We start from the raw sequence: 22,919 nt of genomic DNA, 5'->3' as shown, positions 1-22,919 counted from the left end.
TGTATTCACTGTAAATTCTGTTGTGAGCCCTGCTGTGCTTTTGTAACTGCCAAAGCTGTTCTAAGCACTGTCAAACTTTCTGGGTTCCATTCTTGCTGTCTATTTCCTGATGAGACCTCCTGTGTGGTGCCTCAGAAGACACTTTGCTTGGGATCACGGGACAGAGGCTACTGCTCCTGTCATAGCACAGGGACATGGACACTGTGGCACTCTGACTTCACCCACAGCTTCCGAAATGTCACCAGCTAAACACACCTAAAGACTCGTCCTTGTTTTAAAATCTGATACTTAGGGTAAACTACACTGCTCAGTGCCCAATATTTACAATGTGGGTTAAAAGACTTTAAAATGATGAAATGATGTGTCACACAGCCTGAATCTGAAAATGTCATCCAGTCAGGAAAGTCTACTCCCAGGTGCACAGATCCAATGGTTAGAAAGACTAATTTGAATCTCTCTTAATGCACAAAATAAATAAAGAAGTTCTGAAGCAGATTAGTAATACTTAAACTGTTGTGAAGAAAAATGGTTATTCAAAATTCAAGTGTTTCCCAAATATAATACCATAGTAAAACCATACCACAGATTTCCTCGTTTTCAGGGAAATGAAGCTGAAAAAAAACCCCAAAATAATACCCCCCCCATTCATAGTATCAAAATCAAAGCAAAATTAAAAGTAGTACTGAATCCTTTTAACCCTTTTACATGTGTATGATGCATATTAAATACAGTAAGAAAGATAAGAAAGCTTATCGAAGAGGAATAAAGTGTTATATTACATCATTAAGGGTTTAGTGAAAGAAAAGATTTATCAGAATTTCTGCTGAAGAAAAGGCATGTGATTAAAAGAACCAAAAAAGAAAAGAAACAAGAAAGAAGGAAATTAAGAAAGAATAAAAAGATGTTGTAAGCACCAAAGATGCTTTAATGGATCAAGAAGCACTGGCATCTCAAAAAGCAGTGAAAGCAACCTCACTGAATTTATCTGTAGCAGTCAATGGCACGTGACAGGCAGCAAATTAAATACTGGCTCTGAAAACTATTAGTTGTCAGAAAAAGAAAGAGTAAATATTTCTAAGCAGATAATTTTTATGTTAACGCTTCACTAGATGCCTACTAGTAGCAATAAACTGGCTTGTTAAGTGCTTTTAAGGTAGAATAGCTGCACAAAACAGTTTTATACCTCTGCTTTGACTGGTAGCTGATGGAGGTGGAAGAATGCCGGTTGAAACTAAAATGAGACAAAAGTGGTATTTGAAAAAATATACACAAAAGATTGGGATATCTTGCCCTACCATGAATTTCCTATGAGTAAGAAGGGCACTTAAATGCTGAAGTAAACAACATGTACATATTTATAATCATATGAGTATTACATTACGTTTTGTTTTCTTATTTAAAATACGAATCACAGTGAAACCTGAAGAGTGGTAACATAGGTCAATAAGTCACACTTATCTGATCTTGTTATTTCATTGTGAAACTCCAATTATTTTTATTAGCAGAAAAAAAATACAAGGGATTTTTCTCAGTGTCATAAGTTTACATTGCATCAAATCTGAAAAGCAAACCTTGAATGAACCAAAGGCCAAAGATCAGGGAAGTGCCCCAGCCTGTGAGGCAGCTTGGACAACCCCATGGAAAGGACAGACTGGCACAGTTGAAGCAGAAACATCCACCCACCATGTTCAACTTTTGTCTTGCAGAACCTTTCTATTACTACAGTCTTAGGTAAACAGGTAGATTTTTTTTTTCCTTGGGGAAACAGTGTAATTTCAGAAAATAAATGAGTCATTTATGCAAATACTGGAAGTACTTGAAAGCCTGCACAACGTATGATCTGAGAAACAAGAGGATTCAGAATGAACAGAGCTCGTGTCTGCAGGGCAGTGCAGGGCTACAGAGCATCAATCCCATCCCACAGGGGCACAGTCCACATTTCCCAGAAACACCAGGAGTCTGCCTTATGCCAGTTATTTTCCTCACTTCTGGAGAAGATTTTTTTTCGTCTCTTTACCATGGACACAGTGCTTGGATTAAAATCTCCAGATCAGAAGCTACACTTGGCTTTTAGAACCATAATTGTAACTCTTTCCATTGTTTCTCCTGGTTTTGTATTCCCAGAGTGCTGTTGCATGGGGCACCCTGCTTTAACCCTCTGGATGGAATGACCCATCCCTGAAGAGCTTCAAGCTTATTCAACACTCTCCTGCTGTCCTTGCTTCTTTTAAGTAAGAATGTAAGTGGAACAGATAACAGTAAGTCAGATTTCACTGCAGATGTAAAAGAGTAATACAGTCTGTTAAAGATTAGTGATTTACTTCAAACACTCCTCTTCAGGAACATGATCAAGATTTTACTCATGTTAAGTGTTATGCATATGCTCACAAAAGAACAGGATCTACTAAAGTTTAAAATCAGATTTAAATAGTTAAGGATATTGATCAAGAAATCCTCCTGCCTTTTCTTGGTGGATGCTTTTAAAGCATCTAAAAGGGAAAAAAACACCAAACACTGGAATAATGGTGATAAAATCTCAGCCTCATCTACCTAGGACATCCCCATCCTGTAAAACAGTGGTGTAATTAAGGTCAGCCATATTCTTTTTTGAAATAAAATTATATTCAATGCTCAATACTCCTCTGGTATATGTCAAGATAAAACTGGATTTTTAGGTCTGTCTTTTGGCATGCTAAAGCATTGCATGATTTCTAAATGAAAGCTACCAGATGATCAAAAATTTGAATTATAAATCAATTTAGAAGTAATTTTTAGTCCCTTTCATTTCAATACACTAGCTATAATACACAACACTTTTTACAACAAACATGGAAGAAATGCACCAAGATAAAGAACCTATTCCAGCTGCAAGACAGCCATCCAAAACCAACCAACCAAGCAGAGTTCACTTCTTGTACTTGATTATCAGGGAACCAAATTTTTACAGGTCCTACAAGTCTCTGATTTGCCCTTATGTGCCAAGACAGTAACATTTGCCTGTTGGTGACGGGGAAGCAGATGACAGCATTGCCCATGTGCCATCCACTGGCAAAGCAGCAGTGTAGTGTATAAAGTTGATATGCTGTAGATCTTTTAAATGTGGCCAGGTGCCAGCAAGAGGTTTTAGGAGTCTGATTAGAGCATTTATTTTAGAAATGGACAGATGTTTTTCATAGATTCACAGACTTGCTGAGGTTGAAAGAGGCCTCAGGAAGAATCTGATCTAACCTGCTGAAAGCAAGGCCAGCTCTGAGGTCAGACCAGGTTGCTCCATGTTTTAGCCAGTGATGTCTTGAAAATGTCCAAGAGTGGAGGCACAGCCTCCCCAGACAAGTCACTTCCTTTCAAAGGGGCAGGAAAAGCAGCAATGGTCCATGACAATCTAATTTACTAATTTACTTTCAATTCAAATGCCTCAATATCTCAATGTCATCTTTTTATCCTCATTAATTTTGTTTCACACTGATTAGTCCATGTTTCACGCTGATTAGTCCATAACTACAAAGGAGTTAATATGGTTTCGGGGGTCTCACACTGCTTCCCCTCTCCCATTAAATGCATTTAAAATTTGAGGGAAATGAAAAAAAGCTCAATCAAAAAATAGTATTTCATTAGCTCTAAGAAAGACATGCAAGTAGTGTCAGCAAGTACTGGTTATCTTTCTACTAATCTATTAGCTGTTTATATGTAAAATATGCATAATTGTTGCTTAACTTGTCCCTGCCCATGGAACTAGATGATCTTTAAGATCCCTCCCAGCCCAATCCATTCTATGACTTCCATGATTTCCAAGGAAGGAATGAAAACAAGCTCTTAGGAAAGATTTAGATGGATCCTAAGATGTAGAGTGGTGAAACATGAATAGATGTGCACTGTCTGGACAGAGTAGTCACCATTTAATTGAGCAGTCTTCCATTTAATTTCATCTTCTGACTGATTTCAATCTCCAGCTGAAAGAATCCCTAAAATCAAGTATTTTCTGTAGCTCAGGAGAAATAATAGCTTTTGCATGCTAGTGTTGAATCAAACTCAAATATGCACAGTTATTATTGCTTGAAAAGCAAGGAACCTTACCTGAATAGAAGGGGCTTCTTGAAACTAAAGTTACAATTGGTGTACTTCCACTCATCAGCAGTCAGTTTTATTCCTTATGTTTTATCAGTTCCATACTGGGATTACTTCCCCTGTGTAAGTCCCATGGCTGGAAACAGACATGTTCACATCCTAAAACTGAAAACTCTTCTGATGTTTTGTTCTGTAGCTATTTCATTTCTGCATTGGTTTCAGTGATGTGAAGCCAACCAAACTGCTATTAAACAGTTCCTGTGCCAAGCACTTAACTGTTCTGTGATTTTCTTGAGAAAGACCATTATACTTCTTGCCTTCATCATACTCAAACCTTCAAACTTGTGCCCTTTGTCAATTTCAAACATCACCTTTGGGTCATTCCTAACAATTTTTTTTATATAAAGATAAGACACACATGGATAATTATAATCTCAAATGTATTGCTGATTTAGTTTTTTATTATTTCTTAAAACTGTTCTAATTGTGTTCAAAAGAGTCTTAAAATCCCCTGCTTTTCTCTGTTAGTTGTCAAAGTGTTATGAAAGCAGCGAAAAGGCTTGGAAGTGAGGCAGTACAGCAGCATTCTCTCTTTCTAGTGATAAAAGATTCCTGTGATCCTGTGTTTTCACCAAGAAAAAAAAAAAAAAGGTCCATCATTCTCACCCAGTGTCTCTAGACAAATATTTTCATTTCAGGATGGCAAAAGCAGCACAAACCAACCAAGTGAAACACCTCTGCTCCAAGAGGACCTTGTGGTCACATATCCTACATCTAAAACGTAGCTGTTTCCTAGCTGGGTTGTCATGCAGAAGATAAGGAAGAGGCTGTTCTTTTAAACACATTGTGCTTTTTCTCTCCAATTCAATCCCTTCAGAAACTGAAAACCTCATGTCAGAGAGCATAATACAAAATCAAAACAAATTAAAAGAAGAGAGCTTTACAGATATACCTAGACTGAGATGAGATAGCAGATGAAATAGTGGAAGCTGCTAATGACATGTTCTTGGGCCCATGGAAAGACTTAGGCTGGGAAAGAGAGCTGGGGGCTGCAAGAACTCTGCAGAAGACACATAAAAGCAATAAAGCATGAACAAAATTATTTAACAGGGGCACAAATCATGGCATCAGAACCAGGCTCTGGCAGGATTCAGATACAGGAAGACTGCTGCATAGTTACCAGGAACAGGTTTTCTGTAGCACACATCTGCAGACTTACAGAATAGCACAACCAAGCACATTCCTACAGAACACAAGGCAAAATGCACACATTATGGAAACATTTTAAAACCAGACTCTATCAACAACTGAGACAGAAAATATTACAGGACAGGACTTTTGTCAATGATACATGCTTTTATCTGAAAGATCTGAAGATGTTTGAGTCTAAATACAAGATAAACATTTCCCTATGCAAACAGTCCCAGACAGAAGATTGTCCTAGCAAAACCAGAAGTAATTGGAATGATTAGTTTAGCAAAGGGTTGGGTTTTTTTTGTTTGTTTTTTTGGTTTTTTTTTTTTTTTTTTTTTTTTTTTTTTTTTTTTTTTTGTTGGTCTGGAGAAGATACTAGGTAATACGTTTTCTTCATGCTATGATTTCAACTGAGGGATAAAAATTATTTAAACCTTATCATAATTTTATGTTGAAGTGCCTCTCAGGGCAGTTCTGAATTTGAGCATAAGACCTTATTCAAACCTCCTTTGCTGTGTGGAATAAAACCACTGCATTCTGGTAGGTCATGGCTAGGTAAAAACTGACTAAAATAAGAAATGAATTAGTTGGTATATATACATAAACTAGGAAAAACTAATTAAGAAGTAGAGCCAAGAGAACATTTCCAATTCCATTTATACATACCTAAAATATGATACCTCTGAGGTCTCAGTTATAAGTGGTTTATATTACTGGAAGTGTGTTTTTGCTTGGATTTTAAAAGCACGCTAAAACAGACATCTTTTCAGAATATTCATGTAGCAAACCCCAAAGATAAAAGAATATTATGTACCAAAAAACTCACTATCTCCAAAATTACTGTCATGTAAGTGACAGCTGTAGAAATCCCACACATTTCCTCACAAGCTGTCTGACAGTTTTTAATATACAACTGTAACTCCCAGTGTGCTGCAAGTGTTAGGAATGCATCTCCTTGAAACTTACTTCAGCTCAAAGGCTAATTCTCATTAGGAAAAAAAGATCAGATAAATCTAATAGAAATGAATTGATTTAACTTACAGAGCAAGTCAATCATCAGGTGTCCACCATGTTTTACTGATATCTGCTGTGACACAGTAAGCTCAGTCATGTAAGTAAATGACATTTTCTGATTTTCCATTTCTTGTCCTACTGCAGAAACACTATTAAAAGAATCTTCATACACTGCAACTAAGATGAGGAGTTGTTTTGGTTTTGTTATAAGTGGTGTAAAAACATTTCTAATTTTAAGCCCAGACTTGCTTTCTGAAAATGAAGTTGTTTTTAGGGCGGTTTTATTGTGCAAATTCTACGCAAACATGAACAACATATCACAAAATTGAAAAAAAACCCCACATAAAACCCCATCCCCCCCAAAAATATATAAAAGCATATAAACCAGGTTACAGCTTTTCATACTACATTCTTAAGCTAAGAATGTGTATGCAGCAGTTCCAAAGCCAGAGGGGTATAAAGCAATGGAGCATTACCTTTGGAAGGAGGATGAGAAAGACTCTTGCACTACTGAGGTGGTGGCTGGTGCTGCCATCGGGCTGGCTGTGTTTGGAGCAGCAGTAGCAGGCTGAGGTGCTGAAGCATGTGGTGCAGGAGCAGCAGAACTGGGAGCCACCGGGGCATGCTCAACAGGGGTACTAATTAGAGTTAAATTAAATAAAACAAGAAGCATCTTAAGAAGGCGTGCATTTACATGGAGAGCATAAAACCTACTATGTTTGAACCTGCAGCTGCAAACATAGTAGCTGGCTGGGTTACTGAGGGAAAAGCACAATTATGCAAAGATAAAAAGACATTTGTTCAGCCTTTTTCCTTGTGCAGTTCAGACTGCAATGCAGTGTTGATCCTGCTTGACTGAAATTTACCCCAGGTGTTAAACAGCACTTCAGTCCTGCTCCCACTGATGCCGGTGGTAGGAAATGTGGCACCCAGGACTAAAATGGCTGTGAAGAGCCTGTCACAGACTTGTGAGCTTGTATAAATTCCACCAACTATACTGAAATGAATTACAATAATCTAGTCATGTATCCTGTGACTATTCAAGCAACCTGTTGAACTATTAATATCTTCCATCACCTCTCTCAAAATTGAGAATTACTCATCTCTTCCAGACGGACAAATGGAGCAAAGTTAGCAGGGTTTTTTTGGGTTTTTTTGTTTTTTTAATCAGGGCATCACTGTACATAGTTGTCTTGTCCATGAGCAGTGGCCTAGAAACACAACATCTACTTGTTTAGACCTATGTCATAATCATACTGTCACATCTCTGTGTTCTTACAAATTACTCCTATCACGGTGCTGGAATTTGGTGATTCTCTTGCTCAAGGTACAAATGCCCAAAATGCTCCTTCCTGAGCACAGCAAGTATCAAGTAGCAAAAGAAACCTTATAGCTCCACAGCTGTTTCTTCAGCCAACCTTAGCCCTCTAACTCTCTCTCTCAGCTTTTTTTCCTAAGCAGAATTACCATCCATTGTGCAAATTATCTCATACTTTCTTTTGCTTCTCTCGGAAGCACTGATTGGACAAGTTATATTCCTCGGGACCTAAAACAAGTGTTTGGTATTTCTGAACTTGGGATACCCCCTTGTTCTCCATGGGACTGTCCCATTACCCCTGTCCTTCACCTCCTCTAGCTCTTCTAGAGCTCAATAGTCTACATGATGGTGTCTTAATTCAGCTGAAGATTTTGTTTGATTAGCTGAAACAGAAGCTGGTTGTTATACCCACAAACCTCAATGTTTAATGCAGCCCTCAACAAAAGCATTTGTATTTTCTCCCTTGTGGAGATTCATCTACAATTACGTACATAATAAGTAAGTTCCTGAAAACAATCATCCAGTTTGCAATTCTGGCTTTCAAATCCTTACATCAAGTTTTGTAACAGTTTTGCAGAAGTTCTTCCATAGTAATATGCATTTGAGAGTCAGATGATTTCTTCCATCCTGATGCATTTCATGATATAAATTCTTCCAATTAACTAGGAGGCATCAATTTCACAGCCTGTGTTACAGAGTTGCTGTGTATTATCCATCACAGCTAATCTGGTACTGAATTTCAACACTGCAAAATTTTCCCTGTGCCACAGTGGGTACCAGAATTACCCCATTAAAAGCTGTGGAGTCACAGTTTTCATATTACATACTTACATATCTTTGATTTGGCAAAGAGGAAAAGATTGAAACTATGCTGCACATTGAAATGGAACTTAATGTATGTGTCAAAAACAAACACAAACTAGGATTTCACCCATTTTGTCTATTTGCACTGATGTGAAAGGGAATTTACTACAGATTTCAGACGATTCAAGACGTCATACCTTGAACAGAACAGTTAACTTAATTAATTGCAATTTAATTGTAACAATCTACAAAACAATCAAAACACATATTCAGTGATAAATAATGAAAAGAAAGTAAAAAACCCCCAATCCATATGTGTGGACATGGACCTGTGTGGAGACAGATTTGAACAGAATGAACCCGTATAAATAAAATTAAAACAAATATACTAGAATACCTTTTAAAGTTTAAAAGAAGCACAAACAAATTTCATCTTGCATAGTATTTGTAATATTTCTTTTTATGTGATTAAAATGTTAGAGGCTTGCTTACCTTCCTTCATGGTAGAATATGTTAATTGTCAAAACAAGGAATTGGAATAAATATAAATGAAGTGGATATAACCATAAAAATCAGAGTGGTTTGGTTACATAAATTATATGCAGTTGATAATATTCTCAAAACAATTTTATAGAAAGGCCTCGAGACTGACTTGACTGGTCTTAATTTAGCAACTATAAATTTTACATAATTTTATATATATTGTCAAATACAATAGCCTAACTGTTTTTTTGTCTGATTTTTCATTTTAGTTATTCAAGAACAGAAGAATTTCAAGAATTGATAAATGTGAGTGCTGCTTTATAATAGAGATCATCTAATGCAACAGCTTCATTATGACATGTTATAGAGTGGTTTTTGGTCAGTTTTTAAATACAGTAATTTTGTAGACTTTAAATCTTTACAGTACTTTGTATTTTAAAAGACATTGAAAAAATCAAACATCTTCATATTTGCGGTAACAAACAAAAGTAAGTTAGGTGGATGAAAACAAACACACATCTCTTCTCAGCTGATTTTCAGTCATGAAAAGGAACACAGATCAGTAGAGGTTAAGAAGATAATAATGGTTAACAACCATAATGAGAACACAGCAACAAATGCACTCTAACATTTAAAATATAAGTGTAGATTATACTTTTTCTCTTGGTGAAGACCTAAGTTCTGAGACTTTCTATCCCAATAACAAGGAGTGGATGATTAAAACAGCACTTAGTCTCCTTTATGTAATGCATGAAGGTTTTTGTGTTCTAATCCTCCAACAGATGACTTGCAAAGAAACAAAAATATAGAAAACCAAAACTAAAATGGATTTGAAAAAAATCTGTTATTGAATCATTTGTAGAAAAAAAGTGCCAGAGAAAGTATTTAGAGAAGGCTGTAATGCGGAAGGATTTAATATTTGAATATGGGAATGTTTGTGGAATCCACCAAAAATACAGAAATATCAGCTGCTGCTTCTCTGCTGAAGATGCTTAATGACTTGTCTCTGCGTTGTAGGTATGATCCTATGATAGTCACTGAAAATGTAACACCCACACGAACCAGAAGTTGCTGGAATCGGAAGAACTGGAATGTCTGCCTTTGAGGCAATGGGCATTTCCATCTGAAGGAGTTAGAGGTTGTTATTACCAAACCATTGCAAAGCTCCAAACCGGGTCAGTTACGCAGTTACACGGCACAGTGTACCTTTGGTTACTGGATGAAGCAAGAGGGGCTTTCTGGCCAACACCGGCCTCCCCCTGGCTTGTACCTGCTCCAAGCCTCACAGACCCCTTGGAGGCCGCTGGCTGAGCATTGGCAGTGTTGGCATCCCTGGTGGATGACTTAGGAGGATGCCAAGTACTCGAGGTCACATACTGGGGCGCATGCGCGGTACCTGTAGGCCTGGGTGACAGAGATTACAAGGGTGTTTGTAAATGAGGCATTTCCTAGGGAATAGCAGGGGCTTGAGGAACAGACAGAATTCCAGCCACAGATGGAGCTGGAGATCATAATGACAATGCAGATGAAGTAATCTTGATAGTTCATTGGTTAATTACTGCTTAAGACCAGGAAAGGCTTGACAAATTAAAAAAGGTACCTTGTGTTAAATCTGAAAATCATATTGCTATGAATATCAAAATAAGCGGAGCTGTGATGGTAATGGAGGTGGAGAAAGGCTGTGGTATGACAGATCACACAAGATTAAAGCAATATAGGAGGACAATAGCACCAGTCACATATCAGAAATTGTTCCTGGCAAAATAAAATAATAGTTAAAAGAAAAAGAGATTTCAGTGAAGCAGCTGCATAGTCCTACAAATGGTTTTACACAAATGAAACTGCTGGTGAAATTCTAACACTGCTTGTTCTTTACAATTTAATTTATATTCAGGAATCAAGGGGTTTATTTCCTTCCTTTTCTTAATTATTAATTTAAAAATAAAAATCAATTTTCCCAACTGTTCAAGTGCCAGTTGCCATTGCTTGTGTCATTATTAACAAATAATGCTTGCACTCAGATATTAACTCTATGCAACCTTCATTCAAAAATAAGCAGTCTTTTAAAAAACCCCAAAAATAAAAAGTGGTTGCATTATCACTGAGGCAGGAATCAAAAACAAAGAGAAAAGCAGTAGTATAAAATTCTTTTCATGACTAACTACAAAGAGGCCTTTCTTTGCTCCATTAAACAACTGGTCTGATTCACTCAAAAAAACCCTGTGTATCAGTACTTGGGGGTTTAATAAATGAACTAATAGAAAACAACAGATTTCTATACTTAATTGCAAATGTTCTGATATCCTTTGGGAGAAAACAACTTGACATGAACGAACTTACAGAGGGACTGTTTTCAACCTCATAATCCATTGAGTATCAATCAATATCTGACATATAAATGTTCTTAAAAAGATAATCTTCTTTAGATTTTAAAAATGTCTTGAAGAGTCTAGACAAAGTTTAAAATAGAAATTGTTCTTAAAACTCCATCACAAACTGACAGTACTCCATTTCAAGAATATTTGATTTAAAACTTCTTATTTTTCAGGTTTAAAAGTTTTGAGAAACACAATCCCCACCTCACACTGCACAAGAAAGAAATGCCTAATGAACCCACTTAGCTGAAGCCTCTACCTTCATCATCTGCTCAAAGAGTGTATTTTTATAACAGGTTTTGAAGTAAGAACAAGGAAGTGGAGATATATTCTTAACAAGAAGTAAATCAAACACAGCACACATTACCTGTTTTCTGATGCTGCTGCAAGGTTTTCCTTGTCTCTGTGAAAGGAGGGGATACAGTATGAAATAAATGCAATTGCCAGTGATGGCAAAAAAAGCCCCACCCAAAACAACCAGAAAAGAAGAACATGGGTTGGGGAGAAATGTTTGGTTGCAAAAAGCATCCTAGAGTGGTTGCTTGTAAATACAGCTGTGAGAAGCCTCTTCAGCTTTCCAGGTGAAACCACCAGATATACAAGTTTGCTGTATGCCTCTTATCACTTGCAAACAACTTTGTTTCGATAATAAAATAAAAGGAAAATTAACAGTTACAAATGAGACATTGTATGTGTGTATACAATTTCAGGAATAGTTTTGACTTTAATAAGTTTCCTTTTAAAAAACAATTCAATAATATTCCAGCAGAACATACTCGGATGCCAAATCCAAGCACTAAAAATAATCAAAGCTGGGCAGTCTTCATGGACCCAATATTTTGAAGTGATAAGCAGTTAAATGGTTAACAAAAACTTACACAAAAAGGATTTCTTATGCCTGGCATCACTTAAAAATTCTCTGCCCTATCCAAATACTACTTTTCTCAACCTAAATTGGATTAGAAACAATTCCTTCAACTGGAAATCATTCCTTCATTGAGGTGAGGAGTAAGTCAGTCTCAGTTTCACTGACAGAGAACTGGGCTGTTATTCTGTAAACACACATACACACTTAAAAAAATAACTGATCTGTTTAAATGCAAGCTATTGTTTATCTGTAAGAAGTTAAGACACAAGTAATTTCATAAAGAATAGAATCCATTAGCCTTAAACACCTAAGTATGAAATCCAGTTAGTTAAGTAATTGAGATAGTCTCACTAGTTAGCAATTTAATGGGTGATTGCATCCCTTCTTATTTAAGGAACTGTGCTGAAATTTCAACAGGTTTAAAGCTGAAATATGCCAAATGAGAACACTTTTCTTTAGTGGCATGTAAAATTACAAACCACAAAGTGAATGTCCTCATTTACTCAAATGAACCTTCTTCCTGAAGCATCCTTTGAAAACAAAAAAGGAATACATGCACTTGTTTATATGGATTTTCTGGGCTCAAATCATTAACTTAGATTATGTTTGGAAAGCTATTCTTAATATTTTCCACATTATTATCAGTATTGTGTTTATGTACTTTTACATATATATATGTACAATCACATATTCTTTCCATAGTTCAGTTCCAAGAAAGTTATAAAAACCAATCCAGTTAAGATCAGCAAATGCTTGGGCATAGGTGTTCTCTACGAATTTTTAAAACCTCTAACTAAAATGTAGCCCTAAAACATATGAATTGAAGCCAGATTTTGAAACCCAGAAGTTGGGAAATGCCCCTCAGATGTGTCTGAATAAGATGTTCCTGTGATCAGAAGAGCCTGCCTTGAAGAGAAATCCCCCAACGAGGTCGATGGCTCACCACTCTGAAGCAATGAGAAACCAAACACTGTCCTTATGGCAACCAAGCTGTGAGTTCACCGCAATGCCAGCTATGAAACAAGGTGCAGGAGGATGGATTACAGACTGTGCAGGTGTGGGAACTGTTAATTTACCAAGAGCCATAATCATGCAACAATGTTAAAGAAAACAGTCAGGGCCTAGAAACAAAATACAGCACTATTTATCTCCAGTGTTGCCAAATGCTCTATGAGAAATTACAGCCAAGACCAAAAGGCAGGCAGTTGGGGTCAGGCTGAAGCAGTGCTAAGCCTCTGGTGTTACAATTAATCTGATCCTAACTTTTCTGCTCCAATAACTGTGGCTACACTGAACAAGGCAAAAAAAAAAAAAAAAAAAAAAAAAAAATCACTTGACTCAAGGTCACTTTGAGGTCGGTATTTCACAGAAGCTTTTTCCCCAAGTGTACAGTATTGGATAATGTTGAGTGACGATGGCAGGGGAGTTGTGAAGGTTAAAACAGAGAGAGAAGTATAGTAAAAATACTTCCACAGAATAAATCAAAGGAAAAGGCAGAGTAAAGGGGAAAATGAGTTCAAAGGCACATAACACTGCTTCATGGTTTGCTTCCAGGACCTATTTCTCTTCCCAGTCAATAGGAGTAATTCCCATTTGGCTACCAAGAAAAAAGGCTCAAGATCAGATGTGCCTCTGACTGGCAATACTTGCATTTTAAGGAACCAACAACTGGATTTCTGGCCTTTACAATCAAAACATTTTTTGTAAACTAAATGCAGAAATAACTTTACTTTTGAGCCAAATACATCCCTCGGGCAGGCTCAGTAAAGTCAATACTTTCACAACATGAAAGAATTTGGCTCAGAATACTATGAGCTGTTTGTATCTCAGTCTACACAGGCTGCTGCAATAACTGACAGTAGTGGATAATAGTTTTGAGCTATCTGGGAGAGATTTAAAATTACTGTGGGGGATTTTTTTTCTGTCTGCAGTTGTTTTTAGTCCCCACTGAAATTGCTTTTGATAGAAGGGCCTCAGTCAATGACTGTTCTGAGAAAACAGTGCAACTCCCACAGATTTTGTTAAATGTTGGACCTGTATTTCAAAGAAGACCTATTCATAATATACTGTCTTCCCAATTCCACAATACATTATACAGTAGAAATTATGAAATGTTTTCTTCTAATAAAATATGCTATATGATAGGGTGCTAAAGGCAGAGTGAAGTGATAGAAATAGTCTTTCCCTCACACACACCAACAAGAATTACAATAGTCTGAGTAACAGAAATCAAAATTCATTTGCAAGCCAAGCTTGTGTGTGCTATTGGACCCTAAAAATAGCCTGGAGAATCTTCAGAATTTTCAATAAATGAGTATGTTAAATCTCAACTCTATGTACGGGGCATTGGAATGTTTTCCCATTCTATTTTTTGGGAACAAAATGCAAAAGATCCTCAAACATGTACATGTAGCAGGCAAGCTGAAACGTAGAGGAGGTGCACCTTCCATCTACCTTCTTCTTGGATAGTAAGAGACCTAGACTCTCTCTCTTGAAAAGCTCTGCTCTATTCCCCTAAAATGTGGAGACAGAATCCTGTGATGTGCAAGGAAGACCTGGTGACATAAGAAACAATAGGTGTCCCGAGGGCCCGCATGATCCTTCAACTGCTCTTTCAATACTGAAGCAAAAAGTGAATATTCTAATTGAGTTTTTTCTCTATACTCTCGCAGAGCAAGACTATTTTTTTTTTTTTTACAGATGAGAGACTAAAACTTAATAGATTTGTTCATGGTCTAAAAGAAAGTCCACAGCAGTGTAAAGAACTGAAATAAGCTCTCCCAAAACCCCGCTGAGTATTTAAAATATCAGTTCACCCTCTTTAATGAGGTATTACAGATTTTAAATAAATATATCTGTTCAGTTAATCAGTATTTTACTGTATTGAGAATCCAATATAGTCTTCTACTAAGTCTGATAGATATACAATTTTTTTTTTTCAAAGGGGAAATAAACATAAAGATTATTAGGGTCTATATTTATTGAAATTAAAAATTCTGTTTTTCTAGTAGTGTAGTGTGGATTTGCAAGACTTATAACTTTCATCCTAGCATGTAGTTTTATAAACATATTTGCCTACAAATAAAATTTCCTTTCAAGAAGTAAAAGTAACAAAGTAATTTTAAAGAAATTCTTATAGGGTGTCTGGGAGTAAAGTTGTGTGAAAGCTATTTTATAATTGCCTTCCAAACATTTTTTGTCTCGAAGGCATGAGACACTGACACTGTGGAAACTGGACACTGAGCCAGATTAACTGCTGCTCTGATCCAGTGAGGCTATTTCTACCTTTCTGTATTTGCAGCTGAGAATTTTTCCATGGTCAGATGACTATTGAGATGACTTGCCTTTTTTTCCCCCATGCTATATTTCTGTTATTTTAACAAAGACACCAGAAGACAAACAAAGAAATGACAGGCAGTTAACTGGAGAGGACAGAAGATGACTATCATGCTGGTTTAGTTAACACTTCAGCTTGGGATCACAAAAAGGGGTAGAAGAGCTAGTCTCTCTTTTTCAGCCACTGTAGTTAAGAATGTGAGCAGCCCACGCCAAAACAATTGCAATATATCCTACTATGTTTGCTTGCCAAAACAGGGAAGTACTTTTCTCACAGGGCTTTCCTGCTTTGTGCAGACAGTGCCACAGAAGAGAAGAAGCATTATTACAGATTCAGTGGAAAACAACCAGCAGCTCATTCTCAACACATACTATGGAACTCAATCAAAGCAGCTCAGGAAAATCCAAGCCAATCCCTCCTATGAATGCATTTTAGTGGCATCTACAGGCTTGCTGTTAAATCTAACAGTCACAGAATAAATTCAGCTGGACGTACAGCAGCCTTAGTGTTGGGGAAAGTAAGGTAACTCTTGCCCAAGGTTTACATTGTGATATTTGGCATAAGAACTCCAATTTAAAATTTTATCTTATTGATAAATACATCACTTTAGTAAGAACAAAGACTGCAAAATTCTGAGCATGTGCAGCAATTGGGGCTGGGATTTAATTCAGATAATTATTCCCTATCTTGACCTTAAGTGTACAATTCGATTTAATTGAATGCTTTTCTGTGGCTTTCTATAGCCCCACGGTAAAGTGCAGGGATCTGCCACCAGGAACCTGAGCACAGGATCCAAACTCTCAGTCTATGTTCCTGACCACTACAGACAAAACCAATGCACAAGTTTGGGCTTTGTATGACAGGAAATGATTCCCCTCTCACTGAAGTGTTCTTTCTCATCATGACCTCACTTTTCTCCAGGGAAGCTGAGGAAAGAACAAGAACTCAGAGGTTTCACTTTCAGGGGGTTGTTTTTTAGACCTACTTTTTAATTTGTGCACATTGATGATAAGAAAATTCATATTTCCTCTACATGGCATTAAACTAGGTTTGAAGCTGCCCCTGAAACCCAGCAACATGTCTGTGCTGTTCAGTTCCTGAATTAAATATCTAAGTGGTATGAATTAGAATGGTTGTCATTTTTTCAGAATGTGAATTAAATTTTATTTCATAAACTCTCTCAAGGATTTTCTTACCTTCCCTCTCTCATTTGTAATCATATAACATTCTGGGTCAGCTACAACAAAAATGCTTACATGGAAATGAACTATTAGGAAGTTATTAGTATTTACGGTAATTTTGCTGACATTAATGCAATTTAGAAGCAGAATAAAAGGAAACAGTGCCAGTGCTGTGCTCCAGCTCACCCTAAGCAAAGCTGTGAGCCAGGCTGATGATCCACAGACCCCAGCTGAGTGCCTCTGAGTTACAATGCTTGTTGGAAAACCTGCTGCATGTTAGAACTGCTTTTCCCTTTTTGGACTGAGCAGTCAGAGAGAAAGGCAGCACTGGTGTCTTGGTTAGCCACCTGCATCAGCTGAAGGATGCACATGAAAATTTTAAAGGTTGCACAGTAAAAATGAAAGTTAATGTTCATTAAAAGTTACATGGTGGACAGGAACATGCAGGAGACTGAGGTGGTAAAGATAAGATGCTACGTATAGGTCAGTACACCCACACCCAAAGTTTAATTTCAGCTTTAACAGGCTCTGTTAGCTTATGCATTGCTTTCTTTATGAACTGTTTTGAGAAAAGTTTCATGGTATTTTCTAATTGCATTTGGAGGCTTCACTCTTTCAATTTTAAGTGGGTACACTGAAGTGGATACACTGTACCTTGCATTGTCTTTGACCAATTTATTCTACAGGGAAACAAGGGATTTACAATGCCCCAATAATTTTTTTTTCCCATAGAACTTCCAGGAATATTTAGAGGAAGAAAGACTTGATATTTGATCAATTTTCTCTCCTGATTTCACTCAAGATTCCACGGAGACAACTGAGTTATTTCACTGTTCCTAAACTTTTGTCACTCTTCAGGTGTTAAAAGGTAAATGGGGATTAGAAGATATTAAATTGATGTGCTTATTATTTTTTTATTATGTTCCTTAAGTGGAAAATCTACCTAGAGAAGTCTGCTTTATTTCACCAGCTGTTGTGGAAAGACAGGCCATGTCTTTCAAAAGTAGCAGTTCTGGTAATTTGAGCAGCAGATAGGAGGTTTTTGGCAATAGGGCAGATCAGCAATGTTAATCATTGGAAATTTTGGACAACCAAGGAAGGAAATCAAGATGCCTTAGCTTGTCTTAGCGGCGTCAGATGGCTTTGATTAGCAGACATAGAACAAGAACGTTACTGTGCTTGAGAGCAAGTTTTAGTCAATTAATTGTCATGTATCCTGCAGAAAGCTGTCAACTAAAGGCAAACTGATTAAAGATTAAAGAAAGTAATTATCTGGTCATACCATGCACCATACCAAAATTCTGGCTTTTTAACTTTGCAAACTCTAATTTGTGTAAGGATCCATTTAAGTTTCTGATACATATAATGATAATCCCAGTCACTGAAGCTCATGGTAGACACAGCTAAAGAAGCTACAACATCAATTCAACTCCTGTGGGAACCAGAGTGAACAAGTGAAAAATTGGTGTCACTTCTGCCCCTGAGGAAGGCTTCAGAAAGCTCTGTGATGTTGGACTTTTCAAAAGTGATAAAGTACTCCCAGAAATATTGTTCGCTGCTCTGGAAGATATACTCCATCCAGTTTTGCATAATGAGAGAGAAACTGCAATGAAGTGACCTCTGTATTACTTAGAAAAAAACCATACTGTCCTTCCTGTGCAGGCAGGCATGAGGAGGGGGAGGCAAGGGAAGGAGCCACGGAACCTCCCTCCTTTGGTCCCTTTGTCATGCATGAAAGGAACAGAGGTCAAACTGGAAAGCCACACTGCAGCCACATCCCATCAGCACACACTGCATGCAGTCAGTGCCTCTGCTGCAAACTGAGCACTGCAGGAGGTCAGGGGGGCTGCTGGAGCAGAAGGCAGGGCAGCAGGATTCAGGAGACAGGTTAGTTCAGATCAAACAGCCTTGTACCACAGCACAAAAGGAGCATGTCCCTGTGCCATAACCAGACAAGCACATTTACCTGGAAGGCCTTTTGGTTTTGATTTCCTACTGGCATCAGCTTTGCTGTGTCTTCATTAAATGCTTATAACGCTATGTTTTACTGGCAATATTGGGAAGGGCAGGGGGTGCCTATGACTACCCACATCCTGTGTTTTATCTTTATTTTTGGCATGGAGGTTATTTAGAAGACAGTATTGTCACCAACCATTGTCCTCTGCTCAGCAGAGCCATCACAGGTCAGAATATATTCAGCATGGGACAGATACACCTGCCTATCATCAGTGTTGGTTTAAAGAATTACATGACTCATCGAGTATTCAGGAACCTATTTTAAGCCTCACTGCCATTAATTGTGACTGATTTTCCTGTGTGAGACAGCAGACTTCTGCAAGTGCTCAGGAAACACTGCAAGATGGGGTTGGTCCCTCAGAAGCCACATCGAGTGAGATAAGCCTGAACATACTAAAATATAATAGGCTAGGCTTGCCCTTTCACTAGAACAAAGCTACTGGTTTGTTTTTTTTTTTCAAAGCTTTAATGCTTTTTTATCAGGCCCAGGTTTGTTCCTGTCATTAGCAATGATATGCACTAGAGTGAAAAATCCAGGCCGATTTCTCTGTCTTACAGACAAAGTCTGCCTCCTCCGCAGGAAGCAAAAACAAGGCCTCTTCAGAGCTATACAAAAAAAGATCCATAACATTAATTTTCTGGACTTGAAGATCACCATGACAACATAAAAGAAGATCTTTGAGGAGTAAGAGTTGAGGAATTATTAGTCTAAACATAAAAAAAAGAAATGACATAGAAATACTTGATTGACAGTTTTAACACAAAAAGTCCATCACTTGTGAAATTTTTTAAAGGGATTGGACTAAGCAGTTGAAATATGCTGTAGTAAAAATCTTGCTCTAAGGATTAATGAAGGCACCTTCACAAAAGGTCTTTAACATTGCAGCAGTTCTAAAAGCTGCCAGATATTCAGGATTTCTTCCTATTGCTTTTTCCCCCCCTTTTTATGTAACTGCATAAAGAATTGTCATTCTACAAGCTTGGAGAATGTTAGATTCCATTTTTTATCCTACAGAAAAAAAGATTAAAACTATTCCCCTACATGATTACATGGTTTATATGCACTGAATTGATATAATTAAAATACCTTTCAAAATAACATTAAGTGCAAACATTGAGATATAATCTAGACATTTTCATTCTAACACATGCACTAGAACTCTTGAAAATGACTAGTATCTGTATTATATTCATAAAACATTAAGGATGCACAATTGTTATTACCATTAAGAGACTGCATTACTACTTATTCATAAAAACATCTAGTTTGATTGAAAATTAGAACTGGAAGATTATTTTGCTTAGGTACATTTTATGTTTATGAAAAAAACCTTAATTGCCTACTGATATTTAAAATTCTATCAAAGTTTCCCATACATAAGTAAAATTTACCACCACTTTGGTTCACCAAATGTTGCTCCTGGCAACAATCAGGAAAAGTTAAAATGTTGCTCTTATTTCATGCAGTGATGCTGATTTACCGTAGGTACTAATAGGATAGTGTGATCAGAATCTGTTTGTGTTCCCATAAGGAAAATATGAATGCATGTTGTGAATTAAGTAGCATGTCCTCAAGTGCTCTGGTATTTAGCTAAGAAAAGTGAAATGCATTTTAAAAGGAATTAGTGCTTATGTCCTCTTAAGGAATACTGAAGAATCAGGTTTTTTATATATGTATGATATTCCTTTAAACGCTTCAGTATTTGGCTGATTCATGCAAAATTCTCCATGAACAGCAGCGTTTCCTTATTTCTATAACACAGAAAAAATGGGAGTTTGAATGAACTTGGTTCTTATAAGAACTGCTGAGACAAATTTGGAAGCAGCAAAAAGTGTAATAGTTTCAATCTGATCTCATGCACTAATCCCTTTGATTGGAATTAGATAAAGGTACCTAACTCAACTGCTTTGTCAGGTTTATTCCAATTCAGACAACTTCCAGGTCAATAATAATTACAGCTAATAATGGAAAGCTTTTTGACCAGATTTTTTACTTGGGAAAATAAAGTTCTCCTTCTTTCAAATAATCACTTGAAGCAGTTATGGTCTTAAAACAGAATAAAGTACTGTGTAAAATAGGCACAGAATTATTTTAGTTTTAAAACCTTTTATTTCAGATAAAGCATGCTGCTATATACAGAAAAAAAATGTGAGTCAAAGCAAGAGCAATACAGAATGGGCAACATATTCCTTAAAACTTACAAGATGCTTTTAAAAGCTTCAGTGCACCAGCAGTATGATATATTCTTCTCACTCCTAAATCATCTCTAGCAAAATGTCATTTCCTTGCAGATCCTGAGCAACCTCAGCTATCTCTCTTTCATATAATGATAAATTAAAGTTTCCAACACAAAACTTACAGCAGTGGTTCCAGTAAATGAGATTTGCCAGAATAATATATTGAAATATAACTTCACGTTGCTAATATCTTATTTCAAACAGCATCATTCAACTATGCAAACTAAGTGTGTTATACATTTAGCAAAGTCTAGGCCAATCAGTTTTCCTTTTCAACTTTCTATCTCTTACTTCATTATCTTTACATCAGTAAAACTCTGTGAAAATCTCATTCCTTTTCCTTCTAAAGAAATACTGTCAATAACTTCCCTCTCATTTTCTTCTAGAATTAAAGTCAAGAGACTTCAGTAGTGATGTTTTGCTGTATACTGAAGTTTGAGATAATAAAGGAAAAAAAGCTAAACTACTTTATCATGAAGAACATGTCCTGGGTTGTGTCATGATTTCATCTTTGGTGACAGTGAATGGCTAACAGGCTAACAGCAGAAACCAAGTGCCTAGCAGCACATCTTTGCACGAGTGGCAGGCTCAGGCTCTAAGTCAGGCCAGCAGTTAATGTGTTACTGGGACTCAGTGTTTGCCCTCGGACTGGACGGGGGCGTTTAGCTTTTAACGTTAAGGAGCTGCGCGGACAGGCCGTGATGCCAGTTGCGCAATTTGGCAAAGCGTGGGCTGTTACGTTCCGTTTCAAACCTCTCCCTGTGGCATGAGGAAAGAGAGAGACAGAGACAGAGAGAGACACACATACACAGAAGAAAGAAAGGAGGGAGAAAGAAAGGGGTTAGGGACCATGGCTACCACTCTCCTGCCTTACAACTAGGGCAGTGGCAATTTATTTGGATTTTTCCGCAGCTTTCAAATCAGCATAGTGAAGGCTGGGTGATGCTTTTTGGACCATGTGTGAAAGGTTTTGCAGTGGTTTATTTCTGAGAAGTAACTTGATATAACTTCTTATTCTTTGACTTGTGCTTGGTATTACAGGGCTGCTTTTGCTAGCAATGCAGTGTAATCCCATTGTTTTCCTCCCAGCAGTTTCTCTTGGCTTCTCCCTCCCTCTCACACAACTGAGGAGTCAGTGAAAGTTAACTCATACAAGTGCAAAATGAATGCAAATTATTTTCAATTCTCTAACACTTAGGTCAGCCCATATATAACCTGCTGTCCTTCCTGCAAGGACCACCAATGCCAGGTTTCAGCAATACTTTTGTATAGCTTCCTCAGAATTAGTGAGTATTAGTGTTGACATTTTGCATAGATATTTCTGGTCATTTGTATCACAAAGCAGAACAACAGGGAATTTTCAAAGCAGAGTCCTGTGAAGTACTGGCCACCTCCTCCCATCTCTGACTATGGAGTGGAGTGCTCGAGCCATGCTCAGCACCTCTCAGGATTTAATCTTTTCTAGATGCCCCATAGCTTAAATTCAGCTTTTGTACATAAAAAGGGGAAGAAGGAATATGTGAGATGATAGCACAGTCAAGGAGAAGTATATCAAACAGAATGAAAAAGAAAATGTTCTCGTTATTTGCAAAACTTTTTGCAGTCATTGCAAACAAGGTCATTTTTTTCCTTATTATTAACACTCATAACACAAGACAATTAATTGTGTTAATGCAGTGGAACTTGAGAGTGAAACCAGCCAAACAGAAAGGAGCATACTGGGCTGGTTTTACTCCTCAGGCTGAGGAAAGCACAAAACAATAAACAGAGTAAATGCCAACAAATTCACTGATATTTCTAAATTTTTTGTGCTTAGTAACACAGTGCCATGCAAGTAACAGTCCTAAAGGAGTCTTGATGTATGACTTCTCAAACTATTTTTTATGCTTTTAGGTAATTAAGAGATATAAAGTATTTCTAGCTGAAACTTTCTGATGGTATTTTTTTCCAGCTACATGAGCATATCCTAGCTCCAGGGGGTCTGACATATAATTTAAGAACTCCCTTACTGCTTTGAAGATATTAC

General features: G+C 37.2%; 1 protein-coding gene across 11 annotated transcripts in view; it reads right to left on the bottom strand.

Moving 5' to 3' along the window:
- The window catches only part of LDB3 (LIM domain binding 3), a 116,393-nt gene that overhangs the window by 19,911 nt on the left and 73,563 nt on the right, over positions 1 to 22,919 (bottom strand). For 4 of the 11 annotated variants that reach the window (XM_038141087.1, XM_038141086.1, XM_038141094.1 and 1 more), the window contains 4 exons: positions 11,621 to 11,656; positions 10,085 to 10,282; positions 5,018 to 5,125; positions 1,184 to 1,231 (listed from right to left, as the gene is read on the bottom strand). In XM_038141087.1, coding sequence (XP_037997015.1) covers positions 1,184 to 1,231; positions 5,018 to 5,125; positions 10,085 to 10,282; positions 11,621 to 11,656 — 390 coding nt within the window. Of the gene's footprint in view, positions 1 to 1,183; positions 1,232 to 5,017; positions 5,126 to 6,749; positions 6,912 to 10,084; positions 10,283 to 11,620; positions 11,657 to 20,742; positions 21,653 to 22,919 lie in introns of those variants that run through there. The other 7 variants (XM_038141088.1, XM_038141092.1, XM_038141097.1 and 4 more) reach the window with 6 other exon arrangements.

This window comes from Motacilla alba, chromosome 6 (assembly GCF_015832195.1).
Source record: "Motacilla alba alba isolate MOTALB_02 chromosome 6, Motacilla_alba_V1.0_pri, whole genome shotgun sequence".
In the NCBI taxonomy this organism is placed as follows: domain Eukaryota; kingdom Metazoa; phylum Chordata; class Aves; order Passeriformes; family Motacillidae; genus Motacilla; species Motacilla alba.
The sequence above is the reverse complement of the archived record's forward strand: the minus strand, read 5'-3'. Positions and strand labels throughout refer to the sequence as shown.